The following is a 16,481-nucleotide window of genomic DNA, read 5'->3' as shown; positions in this document are numbered from 1 at the left end:
CAGGCGGCCCCTGAAGGTATTTTTTTACCATGTTTTTTCTAAACTTTTTATAGTTTTATATTTAAATCTATGATGCATCTAAAAATATTTATTATTTATTTATTTGAGAGAGATTACACATGAGTGGGGGAGGGGCACAGGCAGAGCCCTGCGCTTGGCTGGATGTCAGGAGAGATAGGCCCAGAGCCAAATCAAGAGTAGGATGCATAAAGACTGAGCCACCCAGGCGCCCCTCTATGATCCATTTTTTTTTTCCTATGATCCATTCTGAATGAATCTTGTTTAAGGTGGAGGTGTAGGTAGAGGTTCTTTTCTTTTCTCTCTTTCTTTGCATATGTCCAGTTCCTTCTGCACCAAATTTTTTTTTTTTTTTTTAAGTAATCTCTACAGCCAATCTGAGGCTTAAACTCACAACCTCAAGATCAGGACTCCTGAGCTCTAGGCACTGAGCCAGCCGGCGTCCCAGGACCAGTTGTTGAAAAGGCACAAGTGCCTTTTCACCCCCACCTATTTATTCTATAGCAGTCAGAATGATTTTTTTTTAAAAAATGTGTATCAGATGATGTCATTCCCTGTTCAAAATTTTCCAGTGGCACCACAACATAACCTGGCCTCTCTCTGATGGCATTTTCTTTCTTTCTTTCTTTTTTAAAAAGATTTTATTTGACAGCGAGAGACACAGCGAGAGAGGGAACACAAGCAGGGGGAGTGGGAGAGGGAGAAGCAGGCTTCCCACTGAGCAGGGAGCCCGATGCGGGGCTCGATCCCAGGGCCCTGGGATCACGACCTGAGCCGAAGGCAGACGCTTAACGACTGAGCCACCCAGGCGCCCCTCTGATGGCATTTTCTACCACTGGACGTCCACTGTAATAATATTCCGCGGTCAGATAAACACCAGACTTGCTCCCTCACTTCATGCAGGTCTGTCTGTTCCACTGTCAGAGAGGCTTTTCCCAACCAACCTTTTTAAAATTGTTCACTCCTTCCGTCTTTCTCCCTTGCTCTGCGTTTTCTTAACAGCACTAACATAATGCAATGTATTACATATCACTTTGCTCATTTGTTTATTCTTTGTCCCCATTTCCTACCCCACCAAAACCTCCGAGAGAGTTTACTGCTATACTCTCAGGCCCTGGAATAGTGCCCGGCACACAGTAGGTACTCAGTTAATAATGCAGTGCTTGATAGGCTGGGAAGAATGAGTAAAGGTAAAATGAGAAAGGCCTATTTCTAGGTCAGGTGCCCGTTCGGACTTCGTGCAAAGTGGGAGCGCCACCTCCCGGGAAGCCAACCTACTCGAGAACGAAGGAAGTGACTCATAGAATCTTAGGCAAAAAAAAAAAAAAAAAAAAAAAAAAAAAAAGCAGCGTGCCGGAAGAGCAAGAAAAAGCAGTGCCGGAAGTTAAACGTCGGAATGTTGCTCCCTAGAATGACATCCGACTCCCAAGAGGAAGTGTGGCCGAGTGGTGTTCTGCAAAACGGACTCCCCGGCAGCCGATCCGGAAAGAAGCGTTCCGCGCCTGCGGGTGCCAGGAACCACGTGGGGCCGAGGCGTGTTTCCGGTGCCGGCGGCCCCTGGAGGAGTTGCAGCTGGAGCAGCTGGAGGGGTGAGAGGGGTTTGAGAAGAGGCGATACTGGGATCGGGGGAGGGGGGAGGGGGGTGGGGGGAGGCGACCGGGTCGGATGAATTCCGCTCTGAGAGGTGGCCGGAGGGATCGAATGGGAGGGCAGGGCGGGGCAGCGCCGGTGGAAAGGTGCAGACCTGTCAGCGCACGTCCCGCGCCACGTGGACTTGCCTTTGTCCGTGGCTGCCTTTTCCGTCAGGCCGCGACGACAGGGGTTGTGCCTTATTTGTCTCTGTCGCGTGCAGTGCCGGGCACGGAGTTGGGGCTCAGTAAGTTCTTGCTGAATGAGTGAATGAATGAATGACTGAATGTGTGTGTGTGTCTCGGTAGGTATGGAGGACATTTACAGTATAAATGGTATGAGTATAGAGACAGTTTGTGGCTTGTTTGCCCATTTTCTCCTGGGGAATCCATGCTTGTCTCGAGCTTCCACTGGGAGTTCTTCGCCAGTCCTTGGGTTTTGTCTCTTTTTCTTGAAGGGGCAGGGCGATTACGACTCAGGACATTTTCTTTGCTCTTACTGAATGCCAGGCCGTGTGGCTAGGTACCAGGGACAGACACAGGAACAAACCGTGCCTGTATACAGGCCGCAGACCAGTGGTGGGACGGAAACACAAACAGAAATTAAAATATATTAAGGTGCTATAATAAGAGGTTAACTAAAGTTCGGGAAGGTAGAGCCGGGAGGTGGTGTGGCTGTCCTCATTAGGGATTGTCTTTCAAGGTCAGGGGCCTCCTCCTTCCCCATCTTGTGGAGGCAGAGCAGGTCATGAGCCCAGTCTTCTCTGTAAAAGGCAAGGTCTGGGATGGACGTTTGCTGGGCCTCTTTCCTGCATGATGTCCCATCTCAGATACTACTAACGGCTCTAGTTCTCCCACCATCCACCTTTTACCGGTTTGTCTGAATATTCATTATGTCTTATGATGTGGCATAAATTGTATCGGGTTGGGAAATCAGGATTTTGGACCTCATTCTGGTGCTCTAGATTTGTTTGTTTGTAAAATGAAGAGGATTATAATGAAATAGTCTCTAAAACCCCTTCCAGTTCTAATACCATGATTGTGGCAGTAGGTCAAACTGTTTTGTTCTACCTTAGGCCTGACCTCACTTTATCACTGTTGTTTCCCTTCTCTGAATAATTCACAAAGACAGTGTGTCTTTTTTTTTTTTTTTTTAACATCTGTGTTCTGACACAGTATTGGGTACAAAACAGATGCTTAGGGACACCTGGGTGGCTCAGTCGTTAAGCGTCTACCTTCGGCTCAGGTCATGATCCCAGGGTCCTGGGATCGAGCCCCACATCGGGCTCCCTGCTCTGCAGGAGGCCTGCTTCTCCCTCTCCCACTCCCCCTGCTTGTGTTCCCTCTCTTGCTGTGTCTCTCTCTGTCAAATAAATAAAATCTTTAAAAACAAACAAGCAAAAAACCAAAATAAATGCTTAATAGTAGCTTTTAAGTCAAATGGGATAGAAATAATAGCCCCTGCTTTTGGACCCTTGCCCACCCTGGGATATTAGTTCAGGGATAAGGGGACTGAGGAGAAATTGGGTTTTTTGTTTTTCCTTTTTTTTTTTTTTTTTTTGCTTAGGGAAAATTCTTTTTTTTCCCCCCTTAGGAACATTTTTTACACATGTGCTATCCCAGAGTTTTTTCAGTGCAGCACCTTGTGGTGAACACATTCATACACAGCAATAGCACACTCTTCCTTTTCTTTTTATTTATTTATTTTAGAGAGAGAGAGAGCAGGCGCGCCTGAGCAGGGAGGGGCCGAGGGGGAGGGAGAAAGAATCTGAAGCTGACTCTGCACTGAGTGAGGAGCCCATTGCAGGGCTCGATCCCTCAATCCTAAGATCATGACCTGAGCCAAAATCAAGAGTTGGACACTCAACCGACTGAGCCACCCAGGCGTCCCTATAGCACACTATTTTTATGGGCATATACAGCTACCATTGTAGGAACGTTGTTTCTACATATATCTTTAAAATGTGTCTTCAAAGTAACACAGTGTGGTGAACATACTAGGTATTGAGTTTTTACCAGAGAGACTTGGGAGTTGGCATGACAGATTTAAACCAGCTTACCAGCTTACCCCAATGGGGTAATCTGCTTGAGAAGGATAATGATGTAGGCAGGATATTCAGTGCTGTTTCATCCTCCCAGCTGTTTATCCTCAGGACCATGGCCAACAGTGAACGCACCTTCATTGCCATCAAGCCTGATGGGGTCCAGCGCAGCCTCGTGGGAGAGATCATCAAGCGTTTTGAGCAAAAGGGATTCCGCCTCATTGCTATGAAATTAATTCAGGTAAGTGGACTTCATTCTTCATATTTCTGTTCTCTTGGAGTATAGGGGATCATTGTAGGTTAGCCCCCCTGTTTCTCCCCTCCCCTCCTTTTTAGCCTTCTCCATGTAAGGTGAACACATATGTCCTGATACCTGGAAACTCCTTGGTGCCTAGCATGGTGGCCAAGTCCTACAACAAACCAAGTTACTGGGACTTTTGGAAATAGCCTCCCTTTTCCCTTCGCAATGGGGAGCTCGCATATTACTACAGCACTGATTTCTTTCTTTCTTTTTTTTTTTTTAAGATTTTTATTTTTTTTATTTTTTAAAGATTTTATTTATTTATTTGAGAGAGAGAGAATGAGAGAGAGCACATGAGAGGGGGGAGGGTCAGAGGGCGAAGCAGACTCCCTGCTGAGCAGGGAGCCCGACGCGGGACTCGATCCCGGGACTCCAGGATCATGACCTGAGCCGAAGGCAGTCGCTCAACCAAATGAGCCACCCAGGCGCCCAAGATTTTTATTTTTAAGTAATCTGCACACCCAGTGTGGGGCATGGACTCAACCCTGAGATCAAGAGTCACATGCTTCACTGACTGAGTCAGCCAGGTGCCCCATTTTTCCTTTTTTAAATTTTTATTTATTTTTTTCTTCAAATTTTCATTTAAATTCTAGTTCATTAACATACAGTACAATATTCGTTTCAGGAGAGCACTGTGATTTCTGACTCAGAGCCCTGCGGGTGTTTGAGCTCCTGGTCTTGAGCTTCCTGAGCAGATAATTTCAGAGAACTTCTCCCCCCTCCCCTACCCCTCTCTCTGAGGCAGGTCGATTCTCAGCAAGGAGATCTTTCCATCCTTATTTACCATCCACTTAGTGTCTAGTGTATATTAGGCACCATCAGGGCATGTTGGGGGGAAAGCTGTGGTTTTGCCCTTGGGAAGGCCCGCCTGGAAACAGCAGAGAGCAGACACGCTTGCAAGACACCTGCAAAGCAATATTTCAAAAAATGAAAAGAAGGGGGCCCCTGGGTGACGCATTTGGTTAAGTGTCGGACTCTTGGTTTCAGCTCAGGTCGTGATCTCAGGGTCATGAGGTGGAGCCCCGTGCTAGGCTCCACGCTCAGCGAAGAGTCTGCTTGAGATTCTCTCTCTCCCTTTCCCTCTGCCCCTCCTGCTCGTGCTCGCTCTCTCTCTCTCTAAAACATTAAAAAAACCCAAAAAACAAAACCCTAAAAATGAAAAGGATTAATTGGCTAAGAACTCTTTTTCATACAGAGCTGGGAAATGAGAATTCAAATTGTCAAAGCAGATAAATTAGGGGGCATTCTTTTTTCCTATCAATAGTGTCATCTTTGGACTCAGCTAGTGCATTTTATTTTATTATTTTATTATTTTTTTAAAGATTTTATTTATTTATTTGAGAGAGAGAGACTGAAAGAGCACATGAGAGGGGGGAGGGTCGGGAGGGTCAGAGGGAGAAGCAGACTCCCTGCCGAGCAGGGAGCCCGATGCGGGACTCGATCCAGGGACTCCAGGATCATGACCTGAGCCGAAGGCAGTCGCTTAACCAACTGAGCCACCCAGGTGCCCACGGCTAGTGCATTTTAAATTTAGTTTGACTTGCAATTTAGTTCCTGTGTGATGTTTAGGAAAACTGCTTTAGTATAATAGGAAGTAGGTGGATGTTAGTGCAGAGTCGGGGGGTACATGATGGAATGATCAGTGCCAGGTGTTGGACAAGCATTGCTTTCCAGGGAGTTTGCATATTAAATTAGGTTTTGAAGGCAAAGTGAAATGAAAAGTATTGTTGATCACGCATTTACTGTGTGCTGGACATATGTGTTTTCTTTGGCTTTTATGACAGCCCAGGGACATACTTATTTCTGTGCCTGTGGTTGTCAGTGGTGAAGAACCCGGGGCTTGGTGAGGTTACGTAATATATCGGAAGGCGCACTTTGCTGGAGCAGGGATTTTAACTCGGGTCTCTCTGACCCCTAAGTGCGTGCATTTTTCCCGTTACACTGACTTGCCGATCAAGGATGTGGGCCTGAGGAAGAATGGGAGGAGGGGCAGCTGTCAGGAGTCTACAGATGACATGGTGGAGGGTGGGGAGGGAAAACTTGATGTCCCCCCTCCGAAGAAACCCTGTAATCTGTTTGGCAGACTAAAGATAACCAGAACCGGGCCCCCTGGGTGGCTCAGTGGGTTAAGCGTCTGCCTTCGGCTCAGGTCACGATCCCAGGGTCCTGGGTTTGAGCCCCACATTGGGCTCCCTGCTCAGCGGGGCATCTGCTTCTCCCTCTACCCCTTCCCCTCCTCCTGCTCTGTCTCTCACTCTCTCTCAAATAAACAAAATCTTTAAAAAAAATTAAAGATAACCAGAACCAAAAAAACAAACGAAAAAGATAATCAGAACCAATTAGTAGAATTAAAAGAGTGTTTGGGGAAGGGAAGGTCAAGTCAGTGTGTGTCAGGAGACCACCATTACCAGTTTTCTGTTGGGATGGGTGGGGGGTGGCCAAGGGTGAATGGCTGACGTGGTGTGGTCACGTGGCTGTGTCCCTTTGGCAAGGAACGCTCACTGGAGGCTGAGAGATGGGCCGTTCTGGATGCGCTCTCTGGCAGTGGCTCTCCACGTTTGTGGGTGTGACTGCAGTGCGCAGGGTACAGACCTGGGAGAACGAAGGGCCCGTGTTAGACCCGGAGCAAGCCTGTGTGCCGTGGCCAAGAGTGAGCCCGGCGTAGGGAGTCGGAATTGCCAAGCAGGTGGTTCGCTCTCTGGCTAACTGGATTTATTGCTAGATGTCATGTACTTTTGAGTGATTTGTGAAATACTTGTGGGGATCACATAGTTGCCCCGCCTGGCCCCTGGCCTTCCTCTTCTGAGTAAATGAGCAGTCTCCCTGGGATGCGCCCGGGTTCAGTTTGCTTCTCGTCGAATGCCAAGACCCCCCGACTTCCCTCTGACATTTGAGTCGAGGCTTGCTCTCAAGGAATGGAAATGCATTTTATTGTTAGTTTTGCTGTCTAAAATGGGATGGCTGGATTCGATTCTCATGTTCTGTGGTTTTCTTCCGATCAGGCAAGGCCAATAGGGGGGAAACTGGCACAAAGCTGAAGCACTTTGAGTCTCCCTGGCACTGCTCCCCTCTGGTAGTGTTGGGAGCAGATTGCGTTATAACAGAATCAGTGAGCTAAGAGCTCACATTTTAGACAGCAGGGAGTGGGAAATAACTAGATTGCTGAATCTTAGAAAGTTTGGGGGCCAATTCTCATTCTCTGTCCTGTGCAATAGGCTTCCGAAGACCTTCTCAAGGAGCACTACATTGACCTGAAGGACCGTCCGTTCTTTGCTGGCCTGGTGAAGTACATGCAGTCAGGGCCTGTGGTTGCCATGGTGAGTATGCATGTGTGGGATATGGAGGTGGATGACTGCGTTGGAGTCAAGAGTGAGGGGTGTGATTCCTGCCTCTGACGCCAGGTCCTCACTGATACACAGGCAATGGGGGCTGGGAGGATTGGGCAGTTAGGATATGAGTTATCTCTCTGACCCACCAAAGGCAAGATACATTTGTTTGCTGAACTGAAGACCCATAGTGACTCATAGCTGAGAGCGATCGGGAGGGGTTGGCCTGATTCTGCACTTCGGGAGGGCAGCGAGATTGTCTCTTGCTTATTGCAATGATTTTCCTCCAAGTATGTATCGGTTGTCATCATTGTGCCAGGCTCTGTTCCAGACACTGGGGATTCAGTCATGAATGAGACCAAATAGGTACTTATTTTCATGGCTTTGCTTGCCTACACATCTTGAAGGGGGAAGATGGGCAGATAATGAAGATGAAGATATATATATATGCTCATGATTAGTGATAAGCCCAGAAATGTAATAGGATGATGTGACAGCAAGTGGCCACTTTAGATTGGGTGGTCGAGGAACATGCTTTTCAAGCTGATATCGGAGTGAGAAGAAGGAGCCAGACATACACAAGAATCACATTGAAGAGCAATCTCAACGAGAAAACAGCATGTGCAAAGGGCCTGGGCTTTCTGAAGTGCAGAAAGAAGGCTGGAGCCGCTGGAGCCCGGTGGGTGAAAGAGAAGGTCAGATGACGCGAGCTCGGAGGCACAGGCGCAGACGGGCGCAGGCCAGATGAGGCAGGGCTGTGCTGGCTGTGCGTGTCCCGAGCTCTGGGACGGACGCCAGGGGAGGTCCAACAGCAGGCATTTTTAAAGGCTGCACAGGCTGCTCTGTCAAGAATGGATTATAGAAAAGCAGGAGTGGGCGCCGGGGGGCCAGTATTCCCAGTGTTGGAACTAGTAGATGCTCCATAACTATTCCTTCAGTGTTATATGGGGGCTTTTTTCTGTTTTTGAGTTAGTAGTTTCCAGATTTTCTGCTGAGATGGGTTTTCTTCCTTCACCATATATTCTTTTATCCTTGGAGGTCTGGGAGGGCCTGAATGTGGTGAAGACAGGCCGAGTGATGCTCGGGGAGACCAACCCTGCGGACTCCAAGCCTGGGACCATCCGTGGGGACTTTTGCATCCAAGTTGGCAGGTGGGAGCGGGTGCTTTTTGCCTTTTTCCAAAATCTGAGTTAGGTGACATAAGAATTTGGGTTCCTCCGGCACCTGGCTGGCTCAGTCGGTAGAGCATGCAACTATAGATCTTGGGGTTGTAAATTCGAGCCCAGCCCCACTTTGGCTCTAAACTTTACTTAAAAAGGGGGGGGGGGCGCCTGTGTGGCTCAGTTGTTAAGCGGCTGCCTTTGGCTCAGGTCATGATCCCGGGGTCCTGGGATCGAGCCCCGCATTGGGCTCCCTGCTCCACGGGAAGCCTGCTTCTCCCTCTGCCACTCCCCCTGCTTGTGTTCCCTCTCTTGCTGTGTCTCTCTCTGTCAAATAAATAAAGAATCTTAAAAGAATAATAATAATAAAATAATGTGGACTCAGGTGCAGGGAGCTTTGGCTTTTTCTGCTGCAGAGTCTGTCAGCTTTCTGGCAGTGGGAACAGGGGGCTTCCAGGCAGTTGAATCCTTTGGGTCTAGGTAACATGGCCGTCTCCTTCCCCATCCAGGAACATTATCCACGGCAGCGACTCTGTGGAGAGTGCGGAGAAGGAGATCGGCTTGTGGTTCCAGCCTGAAGAGCTGGTGGATTACAAGAGCTGTGCTCAGAGCTGGATCTACGAGTGACGGGTGATGAGAGAGCAGACCTCAGTGCTTTGTTCATTCCATTCCTGCTCCCTCCCATGAGCAGGGGGCCAGGCTCTCGAAAATCCACTTATTTTTGAGAACTTCCTTATAACCTGGAGGGGAACTCTGGAGCTGGGAGTGCTCCCTGTACAGTATTATGTGCTACTATCAGATTAAAATGTTTCATCCCAACATAGGATTCATCGAGTCGGTTACTTTGTAGTCTTTTTTCTTTTTTCTTTTCCAGTTACTCTGGATAACCTGAGCTAACAGAATGTAAATACTATGTAAATTATTTTTATTGGCCTGAGAGACCTCTCTCTCTCTGTCTGTCCCTCCCTTCACTCCTGCATCCCATCCACTTTTGGCACTGAGCCAATCAGCAGTCATCCAGGAAGGATCTGCTAGGTTGCTAAGATTGTGCTGGGTGCAGAGGATTCACTGGAAATAAGAGATAGCCTTACTACTAGTGAGAAGCTCTGAGGGACTCTGCAGATGGGGGAGTGTGAGAAGTTGTAACTACTCCAAAAACAGAAAAGCTGGATAGTGGGCCTGGGTCCCTGGGAGGACCTCAGAAGAAGCAGGTGAAATCTTGAGTAGCTTTGATTTGTTAGGGCACTGATTTGGTTGCTTTAACAGAGGCAAAATGGAAATTTACTTTTTTTTTTTTTTTTAAGATTATATTTATTTGACAGAGACACAGCGAGAGAGGGAACACAAGCAGGGGGAGAGGGAGAGGGAGAAGCGGGCTTCCCTCGGAGCAGGGAGCCTGATGTGGGGCTCGATCCCAGGACCTGGGATCATGACCTGAGCCAAAGACAGACACTTAACGACTGAGCCACCCAGGTGTCCCGGAAATTTACTTATCTTTTATTTAAAAGTCTAAACTAGAAGTCTAACATACAGCACTGTGTCTCTAGTTCACAACACTGTGTTGTGTACTTGAAATTTGCTAAGAGGGTAGATCTTAAGTGTGCTCGCACACATACAAATAGAATGGTAACGATGTGAAGTGGTATGTTCAATAGCTTAATTGTGATCGTTTCACAATATATGTAAATTAAAAAAGCAGGTTGTATACCTTAAATACATAACAAGTTTAATTGGTCAATTATGCCTCAATAAAGCTGCAAAAACCCCAAAAAGTCCAAGTACGTAAGTAGGGGTGATGATGGTGAGGTTCTGATCCTTGAGGTTGTCCGGGGACTGATTTCCTACCAACCAGTGTAACATGCCTTACCCCCTACACGTGCCTAATGGCAAGTTGGGAAGAGAAGTGGACTGTTCCTTTCTCTGAAGGGCGTCACCTTGAATTTACCACCTTTGCTCTCCCTCCCATCCCGCTGGCCAGAACTTCTTCATGTGCAAGCCTCTTGCTGCAAGAGAATGTGGAAAGTGCTATTTTTATTTGGGCACCCTTGTGCGCAGAGAATACTCTGAAGCTCTCCTATGAGAAGCGGGAGGCTGAGAATACATATTGGGGACAATTACTTGTGCCACAAACTTGAGGGTTTCTTTCCTGGTATTTTCCCTGTTCATCTGGCTTCGGTAGAGGCAGTGAAGAGGAGGGGAGGTGGGATGGGGGCTCCCGTGTTTTTCCAGCTTCACTGGGGTGCACCTGATGAAACCGTAAGATTATCTGAAGTGTGCAGTCAGAGTTGACATATGTATACTTGGTGAAAGGATTTTCTCCGCAGGGGGCTACTTTCCTTCCACGAAGCTGAGGACCAGCTGCATTTCTGTTTCACCCAAAGCGTGGTCTGTTGGGGGAGCGAGCTAGGGTACCGGAACCTGTGGGGAACGATTGTGTGTGTAGTGAGGCAGCGGGGTCACATCTTGGCCAGTCAAGGGCTGTCTTTGCGGGAAGGACAGGCACAGGAAAGGCAGAGGCTGCTACGGGCCGTACGGCACAGGCTCTTAGTGCCTGGACCAAAGGGGCAAACAGCTCTCCAGAGAAATCTCCAGTGAGATTCCCAGACTCTGTCCCACACTCTGACAAGGAACCCCCACTTAGAGTGCTTCCCCTGGAAGCCAAAGGGGACACTGGCTGTCTCTTCTCCAGAATGAGGAATGTGTTTTAATGCTCTGCAGCTAGCAGTGTGGGACGCCGAGGAGGTGGAACAGAGGGTGGGTTGGCACTGCAGCCCGGGCGCAGGGGTGCCGGGGCCCCTGGGGCTCCGGGGGCCCAAACACACCAGGTTCCACACTCCGCACTGACAAAACCCAAAGGCAGAGAGACCAGTTGTGCTGAGACAAGAAGGGAATTTATTTCGGGGAGGCCAGCACTGGGAAGACTGGACCAACATCTCAAAAACTGTCCCCAAAGTGCTGAAAATACTTGCAGGTTTCTATACGGAAACTGGGACAAAGGTCCGTGTGTAGCTGCAGGTGGCATTGAAGGTCAAATCCATCAGTGTCTTGGGGTTGGTCCTGCGAGGTCCTGCCGGCTCAGGGCGGTCCTCGTGGCTTGAGGGGGGTAGTTCCAGTCCCCATCACGGGATGCTTTGCCTGCAGGGTCTTCTGCCTGAGTTGAGATCATCTAGGAAGAAGAGCGGAGTCAACCGGAGAGCTTGCGGTCAAAACGGAGGGGGCTGACGTCCTCCCTCAGTGCGGGTACTGGCACGCGCTGCCCGCCGCCCGCTCGCTGTCCCGGGCAGGGACAGACGCGAGGCTCCGACCATCTCGGGGACAGGCACTGCGGGGCGGGTGTCTGGACGGGCGGCGAGGACGGGCTCGCTGCCTCGCCACCGAAGCTGGGCACCACGCAAGGGGGCGGAGCTGTGTGCACTGCCGTGAGACAATCTAGGGCCCGTCAGGGATGCGTGTCAGGCTGGAGACCCCGACCGCACAGGAGTGTGAGTGCGCGCGCGCGGGAGGCACTGCGGGGAGGGCTGCGGGCCCGAGGCGCCGAGTTCCAGGCGCGGGGCACCCCCGCTCCCCCGGGGAGAGGAAGCCATTCCCGCTCCCCAGCCCCCAGCGCCTCCTCGTCTGCGCGGGCCGTGCCCAGAGGTCTCCGCCGCGTCCGCCTCGCGGGTTGGGCGGCGGGGCGTCCGGGGTGTGGCCGTCGCGCGGCCCTCCTCCCGAGCCGCCCCGGGCCCGCCGCCCGCTCCACGTCTCGCCTCCCGCCACGCCGCGCAGCCTGCTTCCCCGTACGGCGCTGGGGGCGCTTTCCGCGCCGCCCCCCCGGGCCCCCTCCCCGCGGACGCGCTCGCCGCCCCCCTCCCCCCTCCCCCGGGCCCGGCGCCGGGTCCCCTCCCGCGGGGCGGCGTAGGCGGCCGGCGGGCGCGTGTCCCCGCGGAGCGGGCGGAGGGGCCCGGGGGGACGGCGGGGGGGCGTGGGGGGGAGGGCGGCCGGGGTCCTGTGCCCGCGCGGCCGCGGGGCCCTGAGCCGACCTGTCTGTCGCCCGCAGGCCATGGCCCACCCGGAGCGCACGTTCATCGCCATCAAGCCGGACGGCGTGCAGCGCGGCCTGGTGGGCGAGATCATCAAGCGCTTCGAGCAGAAGGGGTTCCGCCTCGTGGCCATGAAGTTCCTGCAGGTAACGCGGCGCCCCCACGGCCCCCGGGAGCCCGGCGGCGGGCGCCCCTCCTCCTGCTCGCCCGCCGCCGCTCCCCCCACCCCCCGCCGCCTCCCGCCCCCGCGGCGATCCCGCGGCCCGCGAACCCGGGCGCCCTCGCAAGGTTAAGCGGAGGTGACGTGACGGCCCGGGGAGCAGCCGGTGCCCCGCGGTGGCGCGGAGAAGCCTGTTCCTCGGCCCGGCCACGCGGGCCACACGTGCCCAGGGTGCGGGCAGACGGAGCTCCCCCCGGTGTAGGGCAGGGCCCGGCATTTCCACACTTTACATTTGGGGCACCGATCTGGGCTTTAAGGGGGAAGTTAAGTATTGAAATCTTAACCAGGCCCATCTGGGAAGAGGCGAACGTTCTCGGTTAACATGTGAGATGTTGGAAAGGGCACTGGACATGGGCCAGAAGAGTGACATAACCTCTGACGTATTTCCTTCAAAGGCGGCCAACGCTTAACTCTCCACATCTAGATTCTCAAACCACCTACTTCTTAGGATGTTAACACCCCTAATACCATTGACATTTTGAGGGTGTCTTCATGATGGGAACAGTCTTTCTGCACTAAAAAGAGTATCAGTATCAGGGTTTGGGTGGGATTTCTGTTTACACCTTGGGTGGGCTAACATGTTACAGGACTTGGAGAACCTGCCTTGGGAATGGGGGCGGGGGGCGGATTCTGAGGATGGGACAGAGCCCTATTTCAGCTTCTCCAGGGTACTTCCTAACTGCGACTGCCTTTTGCGTGCCAGGCCTCCGAGGAGCTCCTGCAGCAGCACTACCTTGACCTGAAGGACCGTCCCTTCTTCCCGGGGCTGGTGAAGTATATGCACTCCGGGCCCGTTGTGGCCATGGCAAGTGCTTGCGGGGCCGGGGGATGGGAGGAGGGGCAGGGAATAAGGGCTGGTACAGAACCCGGCTTGCTCAGTGCGGCATGGCCTCTTTTTATTTTTTATTTATTTATTTATTTATTTATTTTTTTGGCATGGCCTCTTTTTAGACACCTTCCCCAGCCACTCCAGATTCCTTTGTTTTACAAATGGATCCTGCTGGAGCTAGAGCAGTTAGGAGCTTGGGAGGAAGAAGCAAGGGGAACCAGACCTTAGAAAAAGTTCTCTGTAACCCAGTAGTCTGTTTCCTCCTCTGGCATTAATGTCTAGCTGGGAATGAAGAGGAGTAGGAAGTTTGGGAGGGAGGCACTGAAATCGGCCCGGGTTCTCGGAGGATGGCTCTTTGTTCTTCCTGTTCTTCCCCTGCCTACACTTTCTGCTTTCCTGGGAATCCTCACCATATCCTGCACTAAGTCCTTCCCCCTGACCCGGTTCCAGCCCGATCACGGTCTTCTACCCCTTCATCACCGTTTCCCCTCGTGCTTGTGGCTGCCTGAGGTTCTTCCGTGCTGTTCATCTTCCCCTCGGTTAGGTGGGAAGTCCCCGAGTTGGGTAGATGGTTTCTGTGTATCCGAGCGGTACACTGGGGATGGAGCCCGGAGCACCTCCTACCGGCCCCTGCTGCCTAGTGCGGGCTGAGCTGCTTGGCCGAGTCACCGACTGGTCTGACGGGAGCGAGCTGGGAGGCACGGGTGAAGGTCTGTACTGCAATGGTCCCAAGTGACAGATCTGATGCAGTTCCTCTTCCCGACTGTCTCCAGGTCTGGGAGGGACTGAATGTGGTGAAGACGGGGCGAATGATGCTTGGGGAGACCAACCCCGCGGATTCTAAGCCCGGCACCATTCGTGGGGACTTCTGCATTCAAGTTGGCAGGTAAGGCCTGAGGGGCATGGAGGACTGTTTCTCAAAGGCACTTCACGAGGGGGTATGAAACCTTATCGGCGTATCCCAGTTTTAGGAAAATTTGAACTTTTAAAATTAGGTGGAAATGATCACTGGATGAAAGTTTTCTTCAATAGTGACTTCCCTAGGCTACTTAAAATTTTACCTAAGGCCTCTTCGCACAAGGGAGCTTCGTGTGGTAGGTCCTGTGGGACACAGCAGAAAGCGCGGAGTGTGGGGAAAAGCCTCGGCTTTGCTCCTTGTGGCTGTGGCCATGGGTGTGCCACTTAACCTTTTGGTTAAGCCCCCCCTAATTTTATGGTTGCTTTTAAGAGGAAATATTCTGGGGGTAGTCTCCTGCTTCGAGTGGCAATTTGGCTGAAAAGGTCTGCAGTGACTCCTTTGCCTTAGCCATAAACAGACTTTGGCACTTTAAAATGTGGTAACCTGGGGGACGCCTGGGGGGGGTGCTCAGTCAGTTAAGTGTCTGCCTTCTGCTCGGGTTATGATCCCAGGGTCCTGGGATCAAGTCCCTGCATCGGGCTCCCTGCTCAGCGGGGAGCCTGCTTCTCTCCCTGCTTGTGCTCACTCTCTTTCTCGCTGACAAAGTCTTAAAAAATAAAATAAAATGTGGTAACTTGGGGTGCCTGGGTGGCTCAGTCGGTTAAGCATCTGACTCTTGATCTCAGCTCAGCTCTTCATCTCAGGGTTGTGAGTTTAAGCCGCACGTTGGGCTCCATACTGCGTGTGGAGCCTACTTTAAATAATAAATAAAATGTGGTAACAAGTTATTTGTTCTCTTTCTTAGGAACATAATTCATGGCAGTGATTCCGTAAAAAGTGCAGAGAAAGAAATCAGCCTCTGGTTTAAGCCTGAAGAGTTGGTTAACTACAAGTCTTGTGCTTTTGACTGGATCTATGAATAAAAGGTGGACAAAGCATCAGTCCCCTTTGGCACCACTGTTGACGTGGCCCTGGACACACCTCTTCATTCCAGTGACTTGGAAGTGATGGCATCAGTCTTTCTTTTCTAAAACGCACTTAGCAATAAAGCCTTTGGAAACTGGTGCAGCCTTTTGTGCTTACTTGCTATGACTGCAAGAAGTGACTTGGTTCCTTGGCTTTCGCAACGTTATCCAGAACTAAGTAATTAATCCTGCTTGCTGTGGAAGAATGATCTGACCCTTCTCAGCACCAGGGTGTACTGCTAGACTCTAGGAGGTAAAGTAGAGAGGCTGAAGAGGACAAGTGTGGCACTGACTGTGTGTCTAAAAAGGAAGTGATGAAATAAATATCCTGACCACCTTAGAGGATTGTAGACATGTAGATTTCTGTACAGTGAATTTGTTGAAACTCAAGTGAAACAGAGTAGTCAAGTCCAGATTTACATCTTTGTTGACTGATAACTGGGCAAGTTATGAGGAAAATGGAAGTCTAAAGACATTTGTAAAATGAGGATAATACCACTGCAATGCAGGTTTAAAAGAAAGAATGTATCTAGTGCCTGGCCCCTGGTTAAGTGTTCTCTGCAACCTTACCCTCCTTCTTAACTCTTCCCTGGAGTGAGATAAGCCTGTTTTCTGGGCTACATGCAGTGACTGGTTACAAAATTCTTAGTGCCTTTTAAGGTTAATTCTCTCTCTCTCTATCTCTGTCTCCAATGAATAAATAAAAAAATCTTAAAAAAAAAATTTTGTTTGAGAGAGCGAGCATGAGCGGGGGTAGGGGGAGAGGGAGAAGCAGACTCCCAGCTGAGCAGGGAGCCCGATGGACTCCTGGGATCATGACCTGAGCTGAAGGCAGACCAACTGAGCTACCCAGGCGCCCCTGCATTTTTTAAAATTATTTTATTTATTTGAGAGAGCGCGAGAATGAGCAGGGAGGAGGAGCAGAGGGAAAGAGAAGCATTCTCCCACTAAGCAGGGAGCCTGACACGGGGCTTGATCCCAGGATCCTGGGATTATGACCTGAGCCGAAGGCAGATGCTTAAACGACTGAGCCCCCCAGGCACCCCTGGATCTGCATTTTAATGTGTTTTGAAGT

At 50.9% G+C, this 16,481-nt stretch overlaps 2 protein-coding genes and 1 long non-coding RNA gene across 6 annotated transcripts; 2 read left to right on the top strand and 1 right to left on the bottom strand.

Moving 5' to 3' along the window:
• Window positions 1-1,502: 1,502 nt before the first annotated feature.
• Window positions 1,503-9,296, top strand: NME1 (NME/NM23 nucleoside diphosphate kinase 1). Of its 4 annotated transcripts, none has more exons than XM_035026822.1 (5): window positions 1,503-1,607; window positions 3,800-3,929; window positions 7,205-7,306; window positions 8,354-8,466; window positions 8,985-9,296. In XM_035026822.1, exons 2-5 carry the CDS (start codon window positions 3,804-3,806, stop codon window positions 9,100-9,102), a joined length of 459 nt encoding a protein of 152 aa, XP_034882713.1. In that variant the 5' UTR covers window positions 1,503-1,607; window positions 3,800-3,803; the 3' UTR covers window positions 9,103-9,296. The 4 variants fall into 4 exon arrangements, with proteins under 4 accessions (XP_034882713.1, XP_034882712.1, XP_034882715.1 ...); XM_035026821.1 differs by having other exon boundaries at window positions 1,512-1,607; window positions 3,786-3,929; XM_035026824.1 differs by lacking the exon at window positions 1,503-1,607 and adding an exon at window positions 1,742-1,894.
• Window positions 9,297-11,344: 2,048 nt separating this feature from the next.
• Window positions 11,345-12,583, bottom strand: LOC118024746. Its single transcript, XR_004683196.1, has 2 exons — window positions 12,495-12,583; window positions 11,345-11,641 (listed from the first exon to the last, which is right to left on the bottom strand). It is a non-coding gene; the product is annotated as an uncharacterized LOC118024746 (long non-coding RNA).
• On the top strand, window positions 12,123-15,505 carry NME2 (NME/NM23 nucleoside diphosphate kinase 2). Its single transcript, XM_035026819.1, has 5 exons — window positions 12,123-12,251; window positions 12,512-12,640; window positions 13,418-13,519; window positions 14,317-14,429; window positions 15,247-15,505. Exons 2-5 carry the CDS (start codon window positions 12,515-12,517, stop codon window positions 15,362-15,364), a joined length of 459 nt encoding a protein of 152 aa, XP_034882710.1. The 5' UTR covers window positions 12,123-12,251; window positions 12,512-12,514; the 3' UTR covers window positions 15,365-15,505.
• Window positions 15,506-16,481: the final 976 nt, after the last annotated feature.

Source organism: Mirounga leonina, unplaced genomic scaffold (genome assembly GCF_011800145.1).
Source record: "Mirounga leonina isolate KUSES-001 unplaced genomic scaffold, KU_Mleo_1.0 Mir_200, whole genome shotgun sequence".
NCBI lineage: Eukaryota > Metazoa > Chordata > Mammalia > Carnivora > Phocidae > Mirounga > Mirounga leonina.
The sequence above is the reverse complement of the archived record's forward strand: the minus strand, read 5'-3'. Positions and strand labels throughout refer to the sequence as shown.

What these genes read in the sequence shown, in the direction of transcription:
- NME1 (XM_035026822.1), top strand. Translation starts at nt 3,804, where the DNA reads ATGGCCAACAGTGAACGCACCTTCATTGCCATCAAGCCTGATGGGGTC. An exon ending in CAGGGCCTGTGGTTGCCATG is followed by an intron (nt 7,307 to 8,353) that starts GTGAGTATGCAT and finishes TTATCCTTGGAG; the next exon opens with GTCTGGGAGGGCCTGAATGT. An exon ending in TTTTGCATCCAAGTTGGCAG is followed by an intron (nt 8,467 to 8,984) that starts GTGGGAGCGGGT and finishes TTCCCCATCCAG; the next exon opens with GAACATTATCCACGGCAGCG.
- NME2 (XM_035026819.1), top strand. Translation starts at nt 12,515, where the DNA reads ATGGCCCACCCGGAGCGCACGTTCATCGCCATCAAGCCGGACGGCGTG. An exon ending in TGGCCATGAAGTTCCTGCAG is followed by an intron (nt 12,641 to 13,417) that starts GTAACGCGGCGC and finishes TTTGCGTGCCAG; the next exon opens with GCCTCCGAGGAGCTCCTGCA. An exon ending in TTCTGCATTCAAGTTGGCAG is followed by an intron (nt 14,430 to 15,246) that starts GTAAGGCCTGAG and finishes TCTCTTTCTTAG; the next exon opens with GAACATAATTCATGGCAGTG.